We start from the raw sequence: 14,083 nt of genomic DNA, 5'->3' as shown, positions 1-14,083 counted from the left end.
ACACATAATTACAGCCACATATGTTCTGAGATGCCATTTTCAGGTGGATTGTGAAAACAAACAGAATCCACTACATACAGTAAAACCAGCATAAAGCAGCTACTAATGCAGTACACACACAAACACACCTTCGTTGACAGATGATCACTTGCAGTGTATGTGTTTGCGGCCAATTGACATTATCATGTAAATGTCAACTGTAGTGTACACACAAATTTGCAATATGCATTTGGTAGGTCTTAATGTGTAAATTCTTGTCTAGACATGAATGACAATAAAAAATCAGTGTTTTGGTTTTATTATCTTTTCTATCAAGTCACTACATCCCACATGTATGTAGTGCTAGATTCCAATCTGTCTCCCAATAGTTGGGTTGGGCTTGACACTGTAAAGTTTATCATGTGATTTTTATCGCTCAAAAGTCCTGCAAACTGAAATGTTTGTGGAGTCTGGAGAGTTCATTGATAACTGAGAAGTTTGGTTGTCCTGTGTGTGCAAGTTTATCTTTGTATGCATTGTATCATTCACAACTTCATTAATTACTTTTAATGCGAGCCCAGCTGGGAACAGCTTGTCATAGCCACAGTTCTGAGTCATTTTTAGTCCTTCACTGTTTTAGGCAAGTATTATACAGTACCTGTTGTGCTCTAAGTCCATTCTCCACACTTATTAGTATTCAAACTTGCTCTCTAGACAAACGGACTAGACAAGTTCTTTTGCCCAGACCTTCCAGAGGGGGCTTGACAGTCGTCAATCCCATAGTAGCGTGTGAAATAATAATATTCCTAATGCAAGGTACCAGCTCTGTTCTTTCATTGGCACAGTGCAAGTTAGATTTCAGATGTAGAAGTTCAGTGACTTTGTGCCATGTCTCTTCTTCGAGGTTTCAACATTGATTGTTTTGTTTTTTTTTTCCTTGTCCCATGTATTCTGAGTATAAGAAATTAAACATCTGTGGATTGGAAAACAAATTAGGGAAGTATTATAGCAACTAGAGGGCAGGGGGGCACTTCTTGTTATAAGCATTCTGGTCAGATATTTTTCTGACAATTTTGCTCTCAGCCAATCAGATGCAAGGATTTCAGTAGCCTATAACAGTTTGTCAGAAAAATATTAGACAAAACACTTCATAAAATTCCCCCCTGAGGTTCACTTATGTCATATAAACTGTGCTAGCATCTTTTGGTCTAGATGATTGGGGTCACCGCCATAAACTACAGGTACACATTTTGTAATCACCTGGTCTTTAATTGACTGCAAAAGGCCCTGTCATTAAAATTTCATCGATATATCTGTTCTTTAACTTTAACTTTAGAAGTGATACTCCAAAGGAACGAATAAACAATCTAACGCCAGCCAAAAATAACTTCTTTGGCAGAGGTACTAGTTCTGTTGTGAAATGCCTGACTCATCCATGTACAGGGTGCAGGAGTTGCTTCTAAAGCTTTGTTTCTGTATATCCCATTGCAATGATGTGCTATAATGTACGACCGTACATGCTGAACCCATTCAAGATGATTTGATTACTAAACCAACCACTACAAAAGAGCTCCCAACTGCTCAAAGTATTTTTACAGACACCTTGGTATAACAATAGACTGTGAGGGCTGTAAAGAACTTACAATTATGCTTCAACAATTGTAAAAGAAGATATTGAGTGTGACAGATCTGCCAGTCAGACAGAAGTGATATATCTCTGCAGGGTATGAATGTCAACAGATTCCGTTCCATTCAGTTTAGTTTACTTGGGTTGGCACTCATTTTGGTCCCGGCTGTGACACAAATGAGATCATGCTAACTTTCCCTGTTGGTTGCTTGATGGGAACACAGATGATCAGCTCAGTCCAGAGTGTTTTTTTTTTTTTTTTTTTTGAATTGTTTGCTTGATATCTTAAAAATGAGATGTCCTTGGTATTCCATGTTTCCTTTTACCCTGTACTTTTTCCCGAAATAAATCTGTTATCAGCTTTGCGGGATGTGTACAGTGTATGCATGTGTGTGTGCGCGTGATTGCATGCACGTGCATCTGTCTGTCTGTCAGTGATTGACACACCTCCCAGTGTCTGTGGGCAATCAGTATTTTGTAACTACATATAAATATGTGTTTTCGCCAACATTGGAACAGTGGTTCATGAATGCGTTTTTATGCCCTTCCTGTAATGGCACTATGCTTGGTCCCACTCAAAGTCATTCGATGAGGTGGCGATGGTGATGAATCGTCATCTGACACTGACTCCATAATGTAAACTACTTATATGTGTATCAGATGTAACTGTTACTGTTAGTGTTACACATCTGAATTGAAGAGAAACAAAATCAAGGTGACATTTCAAATGCCGATGTTACTATATGGTGCTAGATAGAAAAAAAAAAAACACCTGAAATTGACATGGAACAGCTTGACCAGGGTTTGTCTCATCCACAAATGGGATTTTTTTTTCGATTACTGAAAGAGGGAGGATAGGCCTACCTGCTCTTTCTTTTTTACATCAGCTGTTCAGCTAGTTACAATGTGATGGGAGAGAAGTGAAATCACTTAAATTGTGCTCAAAGTCCAAACAATTTACCATGATGACCTAACCTTCACCATACACTAGCAGGGCTTATATGCCAATCAGATCATTCCCTCTCCCTCGTTCCTTTCTCTCTGTGGGATGATAATGTAGGATAAATTTTGGTGCTGCACAATAGGCGAAAGGATCAACAGAACCCACAGCATCCCTTCCTGTCTTTGGACTAAAGCCCAAGCCGTTGGTACCGGCAGTAGGAAATACCCAGATTACCGTCTAATCTTGTCGCCGGGCAGCTGAGATGTACACGCCCCTATCACTGCCCCTATAGTCCATGTTATATTGACACGGAGGGAGAGCATGCCTGCAACGTGTTCAAATTTCCGAGAGCTCATAACTATTTCATAAGATAGTGATTGCACACTTGCTAGGTCATGTGACCCTGCACCCTGGTCAGTTATACAACATCGGACCATTCATGATCATGCCCTATATTTTCTGTTTTTGTATATTCAGCAGTGCAAGGTTGGAGATTCGGGGAATGAGATGGATTAAAAACTCATTAACTTGTTAGAAAAAGCAAAACAAAACAAAACCAAGTAATGGTATATCAGAAAAGTTTGCATGCATTTGAATTTTTGCGAGAGCTGAGATTCACGAAATTAAAATGCCCGTGAAATTTCTTGTCTACACTATGAGCACTGAATGCCAATGGCAATTTACGAAAGTTCTATGCTGTAAAAAAAATTATCGGCTCCAATTGGCAAAAATTTCATGCCGTGAAGGTAATCTTGCTTTATAGTAAACATGTTGGTATCAAATATCACCATCACTTTAGAACCACTCACTGACAGCTCCATGATCTATTGAGAATGTATTCAGAAGAGAAAGATCTCAACCCCGGACCATGATATGAAGCATGACAGAAATATGAGGCCAAGTCAATTTAATAGTAAATTTAATAGTGAATGTAACCTCACAAGTATATCAGCCAGTATTTGTATGTTTATCCCACTGAGGACGGACTGATTTTGCTACAACACGCATTTCCCATACACATGTAGACACCTGCCCGAGTATACTTGGGACTCGTCCTCAACGGGTTAACCACATCACTAGGATTTCTACCCACTTTTTTCGAGAAGTTTTCAAAGTCGATTCTTTTTCATGCACACGAAGGTATGACTGTCCTACACAGGAGACCAATAGCTTTGAAGAACAAGTTTACCTCAGTATATGTTTGAATTGAGTGAATGCAGCAATATTAGGAGAACACATTGATATTGAAAGTTTGGGGAAAATTGGACAATCCGTTCAAAAGTTATGAATTTTTTCAGTTTCAGTATTGCCATTGTTGGATGAGATGACTACACATACTATTGTTATGTCACATGCGTTGAACAATGTAAAGAGTTTCATTTTTCTGGCTCATAAAAAGGCACTTGACTTGCCACTTTCAGGAGGCAGAGGGGATAATATTACCCTTACATACAAAGGAAGTAGAGGGGATGTGTAGGCCTACTTTTCCTGGAGAAAAACAATGAAATTTGGGGAATCCTATGCTGTATATTTTCTTTATATCATTCTATGCATGTGACATCATAAACTGTTTACATAGTAGTCTCCTCATACAGCAATGGTGGCACTGAAACTTCAAAACTTCAAAACTTTTTATCATACTGTCTGATTTTCCTCAAACTTTCACTGGTGTGTTCTGCTATACTTAATAGTGCTGCATTCACTCAATCCATGCATATAATCATTAAGGTGAACTTATTCTTCAAGTCTCCCCAAAAGATATGGCACAGAGGATGAAATGCCTTGCCTGCCAAAGAGCACTACTGCCGGGTTGGGACTTGAACTGGGGACCTCATGCTTGCATGGAAACCCGTGCTCTTATTCACATACCAATCAACCACAAAAAGGCTCCCTGTAAATGGAACCTCCTCAAAAATTGGCTGAGCAAATTGAAAAGTTCAATTAAGTGGCAATCAATGAGTCATCTTTTGTGTATTATGAAGTTTCCCAGTACTGCGCACAAACTTTTTGTTTTGTTTTTCTATTTTTTTCTATTTTCATTATTAGGTTTGTTAAAAAAACACAACAACAAATTGGGGGATTGTGCCCAGAAACTTATTGTGTAGAAAAGAAAATTGTGTAGTTTTTATGCTGTGACTGGGTCAAGTATAAAAATTACTGCCATGGTTGACAGTACATACAGTGTATGGTTTAAAGTTCTTTGATGTTGTTGTTTTTCTTGTCAGGATATTATTTGTTTTCTCTTCCTGTGGTACTTCAGTGTAGCTGGGAAGTGTATTAGTGCCTTGATATTACGATACTCAGCAGGCACTTCCCTGATAACAAACGGGAGGTCCTGGTTCACAAGTAGTACTTGCCTGACCAACAATCAGCTACAGGTACAGGACATGGCAGAAACTGGTCCAGAGCACCGCTTCCTTGACTTTGCTTATCTTCCGTGCATTTTCTTCTGCCCCCCCCCCCCCCCCCCGCATTGTTTTACCATATTAGATGGAACATAAACTGCCATATTATATGCTTTTAGACTTATGTTTGTTGTAATTTAGAATGAGAAAGTGAATTGATGGCGTATTATTATCTGTGTTTTATTTCATTGCCCTGTCTAAAGGCGAGTATGTGTATTGAAGAGATTTCAAGCTTAGCACAGCAAAAAATTTGGCATGCATAGTTTGCATGAGTGTGGTATTTATGGCTAAATATTTTTTTTTTCTTCCACCTGAACTAAATGTCTACATGTATGTGGATACCACACTGGATATCAATATGTTATATTTAGCAGCTTGAGAACCTTCCTGTTTACCACAAATCCTGGTCGAATGGTCATGTGATATTTACATTCTGTGTCTGTTCTGTGTATTTGGACAGTGTTTCGGAGCCAGATGGTACTCATCTTCTCAGCACTCCATTCGTTTCACACTCATCTTTCTCCGTATTATGCCCTGTATCACTTCCAAAAGTGTAGAATACATTATTCATGTACAGATGCGCCTAGCTTTTAAATGCTCAGAGGGGCATGAGGTCATATGCAGATTACACTGTATATGTCAACCAGTCTGGGGCAACAAAAATCCACACTTAGGCAAGTGAAGGTGTTTGTGACACTTCTCTGTTTAAAGTTGCGGGTGTTTGCTATATTTGGAAGGGGGAAGTGTAGTCTTTTTTTGATATGCTGACCAGTATTGAAAGATTGCACACCATATTTGTAAAGTTACATTAGTTCTGGCATGCATGTGATTTTTCAAATGAAGAAAAGATTCTATTCAGACAGAATCTGATTTGATTATGATTTTCTGTTTAAGATAGGTAATCTAAGATTGAAATCATTCTACAAAAGTTTGACCATTGCAGTTCGCTTGGCAGCAAAAGGATTTAGTAAGTCATTCTGAGAGGTTTGGAACATGATCAGCAATCATTCTGTGAGAACATCTGATTTAAATGAACATAATGAAAATAAAATCAGAATCATTGGCTGACTGTACAAATCAACATTTGATTTTTGGATAATCTGCTAGAAGTACTTCTGCTAGAAGTACTTCAGTTGTATTATTGTCATATTATTCAGTGGTATTGAGAGGTTTATAGTGCATGATCCATGTTTTACAACCATCACTTTTCAGCGGGTCTATCTTCTTGTCTTATTTTTTGCTCGGCACATTTTTGTAGTTTTATGTTTTCAACAAAGTAAATGTTCTCAAAAGTTTTGCATATTATTTGACCTGTAGAGAACTGAAATAGAGTCAAAATTGAATTGAAGGATCCGCAAGTACAAACAGCGTTGGCAGAGAAAAATATGTCTGTCTTCCAGTTCAATTTCATGTAGATACAGGTTGGTGAGGTCCTCTCTTCCCCTCAGGCACTCATCCTTATTGGACTGAGCACTTTTGAATGATTTCTAACATTAATTTTACACAATGTCAATTCTTAACAGTTCCTAGCTGTTGTTTGTTTTCATGACTTAGTTTGAGCTGGTTGTCAAAACAGTCACAGCAACTTTTCAATGGGATGCACATTGAGTACCGTATGCATGTACTCCACTCTTTAGTAGTTTGCTGAACTCATGATCCCAACACAGTTTAAAAACACTTAGAAAAAGGGGGGAAGTTTTCACCTCACAAGCAGAACCAAAATCCTAAAAAGCATCCTGGTTGTGATTTAATACCTCCTAATGATGAGAAGGAGTTTGTCATTAGTGCTGAATCTGTCTTTTTTTTTCATTTGGTTTGTGTGTTGAGTGGTGTTTTGTTTTGTTTTTGTTTTGTTTTGTTTTGTTTTGTTTGGGCTGGGGATGTTTGATAGATTGGATTATGCAGCAGAATCTGTGTCAAACAAGTGGTGATGTAAGGTTATAAGGTGGGATGTTTGTTTGAATGATACAAATGTATCTTGTCAAAAACACGTGACATTATCATCATTTTGGGGGGAGTGGGGTGGGGGAAGGTCAGCGACACTCTACACTGAATTTTTTTTTTTTTTTTTTTCATTTTGAAATTAAGTTTACCACAAATTAAATGTGCTGTACCTATGACATCAGTGATTGATACTATCACAACTGTCTGTTTTTGTTTTTGTAATGTGGAACTGATTTGGGAAGAATGTGAGAACTTTTGGTACTTCATATTTGTTATGCCTTGGCTGTGTCAAAGAACTTAGGCATGGAAGTTCACCAAGACTAAACTTAAAGAAAAAAAAATCTACAAAAAATGGCTAACTCAGCAGTTTGAAATCTAGCTTCACGCGCATTAATACACTCTAGTATAGCATATGCTTTCTAATATCTCGAATGTTGTGAAATGAGCATGTCAAAGTATGAAAAATGTCAAAAATGCGAAACCTTTTGGTACTTTATATCTTTCTTATTTTTCTCTCTCTCTCTTTGTCAAGTTAGTAAAAGAATCTGTGTACCATAGTCCTGTGTCTAGATTGAGGACATGATTAGCTGAAAAATTATGTTGTAAGGTTTCACCACTTTTGTGAAGTGTATGGAAAGAAACTCAGATCATATTCATGATTATTATCTATAAAGGACATTTTAGTGTATATTTTGGTCCATTTGATTTTCAATGTGCAATATGAGGGCATATTCAATGAAATGCATCTGCCAATGTACTACACTGTACTTCCCCATATGCTACTATTGTTAGTGGCCGTGCAATACCACACTGTATTTTGTCTTGTCTGTTGCGTGAGTGCTTGCAAATGCTTGAAAGCTTGCTACTGTACTAAGTGTTCAAACTCTTAAGTTACAATTAACAAGTTCACGAACATCTCGCTACACTAGTGTAAGTCACTCCTTTTTCTTTCAGTGTAGAGTCAACTCTAAATTCTAGTAGAAGTTCAATACTTTTTACAGTGTATGCCTTCTCTAGATGATAGTTATAGATAATTATGATTGTATTGGATGGCTTTATATAATGGAATACCAGGGAATACTGCACTGGTTAGGGCCAATATTCCATGGAGTCAAATTCATTGCGATCCAACATGATAATAAGTATTGCTTCAAGCTAAACAGATGTAGAGTTTGTTTGTTTGTTGTTCTGTTTGTTTGTAGCCAGGGAGTGGGTGTGTGACTTCTGTATCCCTTGATTTTGTGGATGGCATCTGTTCTTACGTCAAGATTCACTTTTTCATTTGAAGTTTCCCTGTACTGCGGAGGGAACTAGGGTGGAAAAATGTCGAGATATATTGAAAAAAAAAGTAGTCAGGAAGAATAGAAACTAGTCTCTGTTTATGTTTTTCTGGACATGTGAGCCACCGTGGGAAAATGTGTGCCTACGAGTTACACGCCTCTTGGGGTCTGCATTTCAGTGTGACATGGTGCGGCGAAGGTTGTGAATGTTGTAGATGTCGTGACGTTTGCTTGAAATTCCACCGCATGTTTGCTCTCCCCCTGACGTGGAAGTGCTTTCACCCCCGAACACAGACCCGGCATGATTTCTGTCATGACATCCACTACCCCAGGAAACTTGGGACTGTGCCAGTGTCCATCCCTCTGGCATTTCGCCAAGGGAGAGAGAGAGAGAGAGAGAGAGAGAGGGAGACACCATACTGATAGAGAGAGACAGAACAATAGATCAACGAGGTCGACAGAAGGAGAGACGGAGGAGAAAGTGGGGGAGTGGCTGCCGGCCGCTCCACATGTTTCAACCATGACAAAATGAAAATCCTGATACTTGTAGTTGTCATCATTTGTTTCTTCTGAATTTCTAGTTGCCTCTGCCTTGCTAGTGTTGTTGTTGTTGGTTTTTTTTAATCCCACCACCTGAGCAAGAGAGAGAGGGAGAGAGAGTGAGATTATCTGTGTATATATTATACACTGTATATATGTATATGTATATGTATGTGTATATGTATATGTATATGTATATGTATATGTATATGTATATGTATATGTATATGTGTGTGAATGTATATATGAGAGATAGAGGAAAAAGAAAATATATGAGAAAGAGAGTATAAGTATGGCTAGGTACAATTGTATGCTTGTGCCCCAAGTGCTGTGTGGTATTTAATTTCCGTCGCTTCCTTATTGAATCACAAACTGGAGGGTGGCTGCCCAGCACGGAGTAACTCTCATGAGTTTTCCTCGTAACAGATGGAAAAGAAAGGTGCTTTTCCTCTGGAAGTTGTCCAAGTTCCCAACGATATCTTTCTGCTCCCAGTAGAAATGCCACCTCCTCACACTGTCCTGAAAAGGAAAAGACAAACAAATGTTTGTAGCATGTCTAAAAAGAAGTTATACGCAGAACGAATTGCATGAGATCTATGGACTCAAAATTTCCAGTCATACAGTCTTGGCAGTTTCGATGACTGCATCACTTATCATGCATCTGACAGTGACCATCTGGTCTCGGTTGTGTGACTTCAGTAACTGTCATTTCATTGTTGTTGTTGTTTTTTTTAAATGACTTCCTTATTCTGCCATCAATCTTATTGTTGCAATATACAATAGTCCTTTAATGTCTGTCCTTTTTCTGTGACATGGAAAAGGCTTGGATTCACTTTACAGAAATTACTCATACTGTTTACTGTACTGATTAGTTGGTATCTAGTGTTTTTTTTTTCCTTCTGTGTTTCATAATGTATATGCATTATATACAGTGTATATACTATTAAGTGTGTGTCTGTGTGTGCGATATGTAGATATGTTCTTCATTGAGTTTAACTGCTTTGAAAATATTTCCCTTTTGTTTCCAATGTTTTCCCCACAAATTGCAGATCAAGCCAGATCCTGAGGGGTCAAAGTCGTACTTTGAGAAGGTCAACTGATGCAAGATGGCAGTGCCGTTGCCTGCATTCACAACTGACATATGGTGTTGCCCATCCATGAACTAGGAAATAGATATAATGAAAGAGTTCTGTATGCTTATGACTTGTTTTATACCTGTTGTATATGTGCAGCATGCAGCTTCCATAACAGTTTTGGCATTTTGATTCACAGAATTTTGATGGGCCCCTGCAAATGCAACATACAGAAGTACCAAAATTTGAGCATTGGTCAATATTTAAGAAAAAGCTGGACATTATCTTAGTTGAGGTAAAATCAGCACCCTTTTGATGTGGTAGAAATTGTCATGCTTTTTTTTTTTTTTTGGGGGGGGGAGGTGTCTAGCTGCAATTGAAGGGGTTGGTGCAATATAGTGCTAACCCACACAATAGTCATTTTGAGATAATCGCTGTTGAATGTATGGAAAGTCCAATGCATGCACTTTTTACCATCTTATTGGTTGAATTCAAGTATGATATTTTCACAGAGGTTAGAGTGAAGGATGAGGATTATGAAAATGCATGTAACTCAATTTTGACAAAAGTGTGGGTTAGCACTATATTGCACCGACCCCTTCAATTATATGCAAATAAAGTCAAGGGCGATTCTTGATTGTTTTATATTACAAGTTGGCATGGTGATCTGCCGCATGTGGCTGTAGAGAATTGTGGATTGCTCTTAATATGTCGGTGAGGTTAGTTACAATAGTGCTTTCCAAAACAGATTGACACCCATTTATTCTTCAAGATCCATTTATGATGTTGAAAGGTAAGCGAGTGGTCACAAATCACCAAAACAGCTTTTGTTACAGCAGAGACAAAGTACCACTGAATTTCAATCGTAAATTAGATTTGCTACAGTTGATTATAATATTATGGACTTCCTACATATTTTGAAGGGTAAGAGGTACATCGTATGCATCACTTGTGACTTCTCTGGGAAAAGAAGAATAACAAAGTTTAACATTTTAACAGAATTTTGATGCTGGGGGAAAAGTGGAATGGAAGTGAGGAGTTGAATTTCAGTATTGTATCATTTACTGGTATTTTTTTGTAAAAGATTGTATGTTGTGATATCTAATTTATTGTTTGATATGATACCATTTGGCAAAGAATTTGAGTGTGCATTTTTGTTCAGCTTTTAAAACAAACTTATGCCCAAAGTTTACCTCATGAAGGCATGTTAATCTAGTTTGATATTTATATTTTACCGGCAAGTGTGCAGGATTGTTGTTTATGGCATGTCATGAACCACACAAGTACATTGTCAAATGTTTACCGTTATTGTTAAAGGTGATCAATGTGTGTGGCGTGTAACATTGTGCTATTTTGGTAGTCTACATTGCAGACTTTAATTGATAGTGGACTTTGCCATAATTATGTAAGAAGTGTCTGTACTACTTGCCCACTCTAAAAATTAGAGATCACATCATATCTTTTTTTTTTTTTTCCTCCAGAAGTCACCAAAAGTCATTACACAGATATGTCATTTTAGCTGTGACTGTGTTGGTGGATATGACTGGCTCTACATGTGTGTGTTACCATTCTTTGCAAAAGCAAGTGTTTCATGTTCAGTGTATGTTCATGCAAAATAAAGCTAATGACATTACTTTTCCTTGACTTGTAAAATCTGTGTTTGCTGTCTCTTTAAAGGCATTATTTACCATCGATCAAACAAAAACCCAGCAGATCAAACAAAAACCCAGCTTTATTGCTTCAAAATAGTTCTAAAATGTGAGTTAAGGATAGAAATAACTAATGTATAAATGTATAATCAATTAAGTATTGTTAAATAATTATTCAAAAATGTGAACAATAGTTATAATGAAATTGTTTCTAGAAAAACCGTCTACAGTTATGATTTATCGAGAAAAATAGTTTTAATATCTCCTTATATATTAGGCTTTGTTGCAAAATTTTTGTATGGTAGGATATTTTGTGATACAACTGACCTACACATGTGCATCAAATGTGAAACTCAAACATTTTTTTTCAAATCACTTCTCCCAGTGGTAAACAATACTTTTAGAGGGATAGTATAGTTTTGGTTGAGGCCTGGCTTCAGGTTTTAAAACTTTTTTTTTTTTTGTGAGATAATGAGAAACCTGTGATGAAATATGAAAGAGCATGTTATTCCAAGAGAAGTTCAAAATTTACTTGATGAACGCTGGTTTTCAAATGGCTGAGATATCCAAAACAAAGCGATACTAATACTTAGTAAAAGGCGGAACTCATCTTTTATTATAGGATTGCTTTGTTTTACTGTGTTTTTGGATATCTCAACCATTTCAAAACCGATTTTCTAGTAAACTTTGAATTCCTCTTATAATAGTATGCCCTGTAACATTTCATAAGTGGTTTCTTAGTATCTTGCAAAAAGAGTTGATAGCTCAGTTTTCATCTCCACCAATACGCGTACTATACCATCCCTTTTAAATTGATGAAATATAATATTATGGACAACAGGTTTAAATTCAGAATGTTCATGACTAGACTACTGGACCATGGAGCCTCTGTTTTGATCGCACTTCCTGTCACGAACCTGTTTTGTACTTTTTATCCTCTCTTCTCCCAGTTTCAGAATTATTCATCACTGTGTGTGGCCTTTAATTCCTAAAACTCCCAGAATAAAATTAATTGCCTCAACCATAACACCATTAAACGAAATAATATATATATATATATATATATATTTTTTTTTTTTTTTTAAAGTGCACACAGTAGATTATGATGCAAAGTGAGAGGTCGTACAAGTACCCTCTGATCAGTTCCGTGCAAACTATGATGCTGTTAATTCACGGGGACTGTTGTGATTAAACTGATATATATTCGTCAGCAGTAAACCTACAAAACATTATCTTCTCCGTCCAAGAATTTGTGATGAACGATTATGTCTTAGCTTGTTCATTTGAAAAGGGGTAGTATACTATGTAATCCTCTTAACGAAAAAAAGTGACATGCTCAAAGCGGTTTTCCTCCATCTTCCCTTGCCATTGAATGTACTGTAATTGCGTGGATATTGAAATTATCTGTTAACAACGTGCTTATGAATGTTGCTTTGTCTTTGGTTTTCATTTTAACTTTTTGATCACAAGTGTGCTGCAGGATGCTACAGTAGTTCTACTGAGATTGTGCTATGTGTAGTACTGAAGAGATCATACACATGGCCACCGTTAATTTCTTCTTGCCAATTGGCGATTTAAAAAAAAAAATCTCGACAACAACAAACAAAATTTGGCCCCATTGTCAGCGGGCAAAATTCTTTGGCGTCACCGTTGGAGATAACTACAGGAGTTTGCAATGTGTGCAGAGGGTTTATTATAAAGTTTTTCTACGCATTAATACACCGAGTATTGTACTAAAGCTTTTTAATTGCACAGATGTGTACGTATCCGCATTCAGATTTATATTGAGGGTTCAATCCCTTCACTGCCAATACGTGTATATAATATACGCACTACCCGTTATAGCAAAGTCCTCGGAATGGGCAGTTTTCTTTCGTTATATCGAAATTTTGTTGTAGCAGAACAATGAAGCATAATAATGAAATTATATGAAAGATGACATTCTTACCTGGATATATGTATTTACTTCGTTGTAACGAAAAATTCTATATAACCGTAAACGAGAATTCACTGTACTGCTTGCACCGAGTTATATTGACCGACAGACATTGTGGAAGAGCACTAGAATATGACATGAAATTGCATATGTTCAGTTGTATGAAATAAATACCATGTGTGATAACTAAGATAATGGATTATGCTTCGAGCCTGTTATTGTGTGTGTTCTCATTGTAGTGCGAGGTGAAAAAGAACATTGTTTGTTCATTTTTTTTTCCATCTCGAAAAACAGAGTCATGTATGTGCACGTGTAGTAACGCAAGACATTTACCAAGTGCGGCAACAACTTTTTGATAAGATACACGAACTGAGAGAAATAATAAATTGTGATACATGTACATCTATTCAGAATAGGTGAAATTACGGCAGTTAAGTTACTAACTCTGCCAAAGGCGTAATGGTGGTTTGGTTCACTGTGACAGCTAAATGCTATCTTTCATTGATATGAACCTTGTTATTTTTATTATTTTGTTAAAGGAAACAGCAACGAAACAATCTTATCATATTCTGAGATAGAGATTAGTGCTGTTGTGAGTGTTAAGTAACACAATTCACATTTGTGTGTGTGTCACTGAATAACAGATTCCGTCGTTGGTTAGCCTTCTGTCATGGCCCTCTCGCCGTATGGTGAAGAGAGGCCAGCCG

At 37.2% G+C, this 14,083-nt stretch overlaps 1 protein-coding gene across 1 annotated transcript in view; it reads left to right on the top strand.

The window, feature by feature from the left end:
* The window catches only part of LOC139708954 (peroxiredoxin-1-like), a 37,934-nt gene extending 26,472 nt beyond the window's left edge, over positions 1-11,462 (top strand). Inside the window, exon 7 of the mRNA XM_071620923.1 lies at positions 9,768-11,462. Within this exon, the coding sequence (XP_071477024.1) occupies positions 9,768-9,818 (51 nt within the window). The 3' untranslated portion in view covers positions 9,819-11,462. The remainder of the gene's footprint in view (positions 1-9,767) is intronic.
* The last annotated feature ends 2,621 nt before the right edge of the window (positions 11,463-14,083 follow it).

This window comes from Diadema antillarum, unplaced genomic scaffold, assembly GCF_040938485.1.
Source record: "Diadema antillarum isolate AM-2024a unplaced genomic scaffold, OU_Dant_1.0 seq00001391_RagTag, whole genome shotgun sequence".
NCBI lineage: Eukaryota > Metazoa > Echinodermata > Echinoidea > Diadematoida > Diadematidae > Diadema > Diadema antillarum.
The sequence above is the reverse complement of the archived record's forward strand: the minus strand, read 5'-3'. Positions and strand labels throughout refer to the sequence as shown.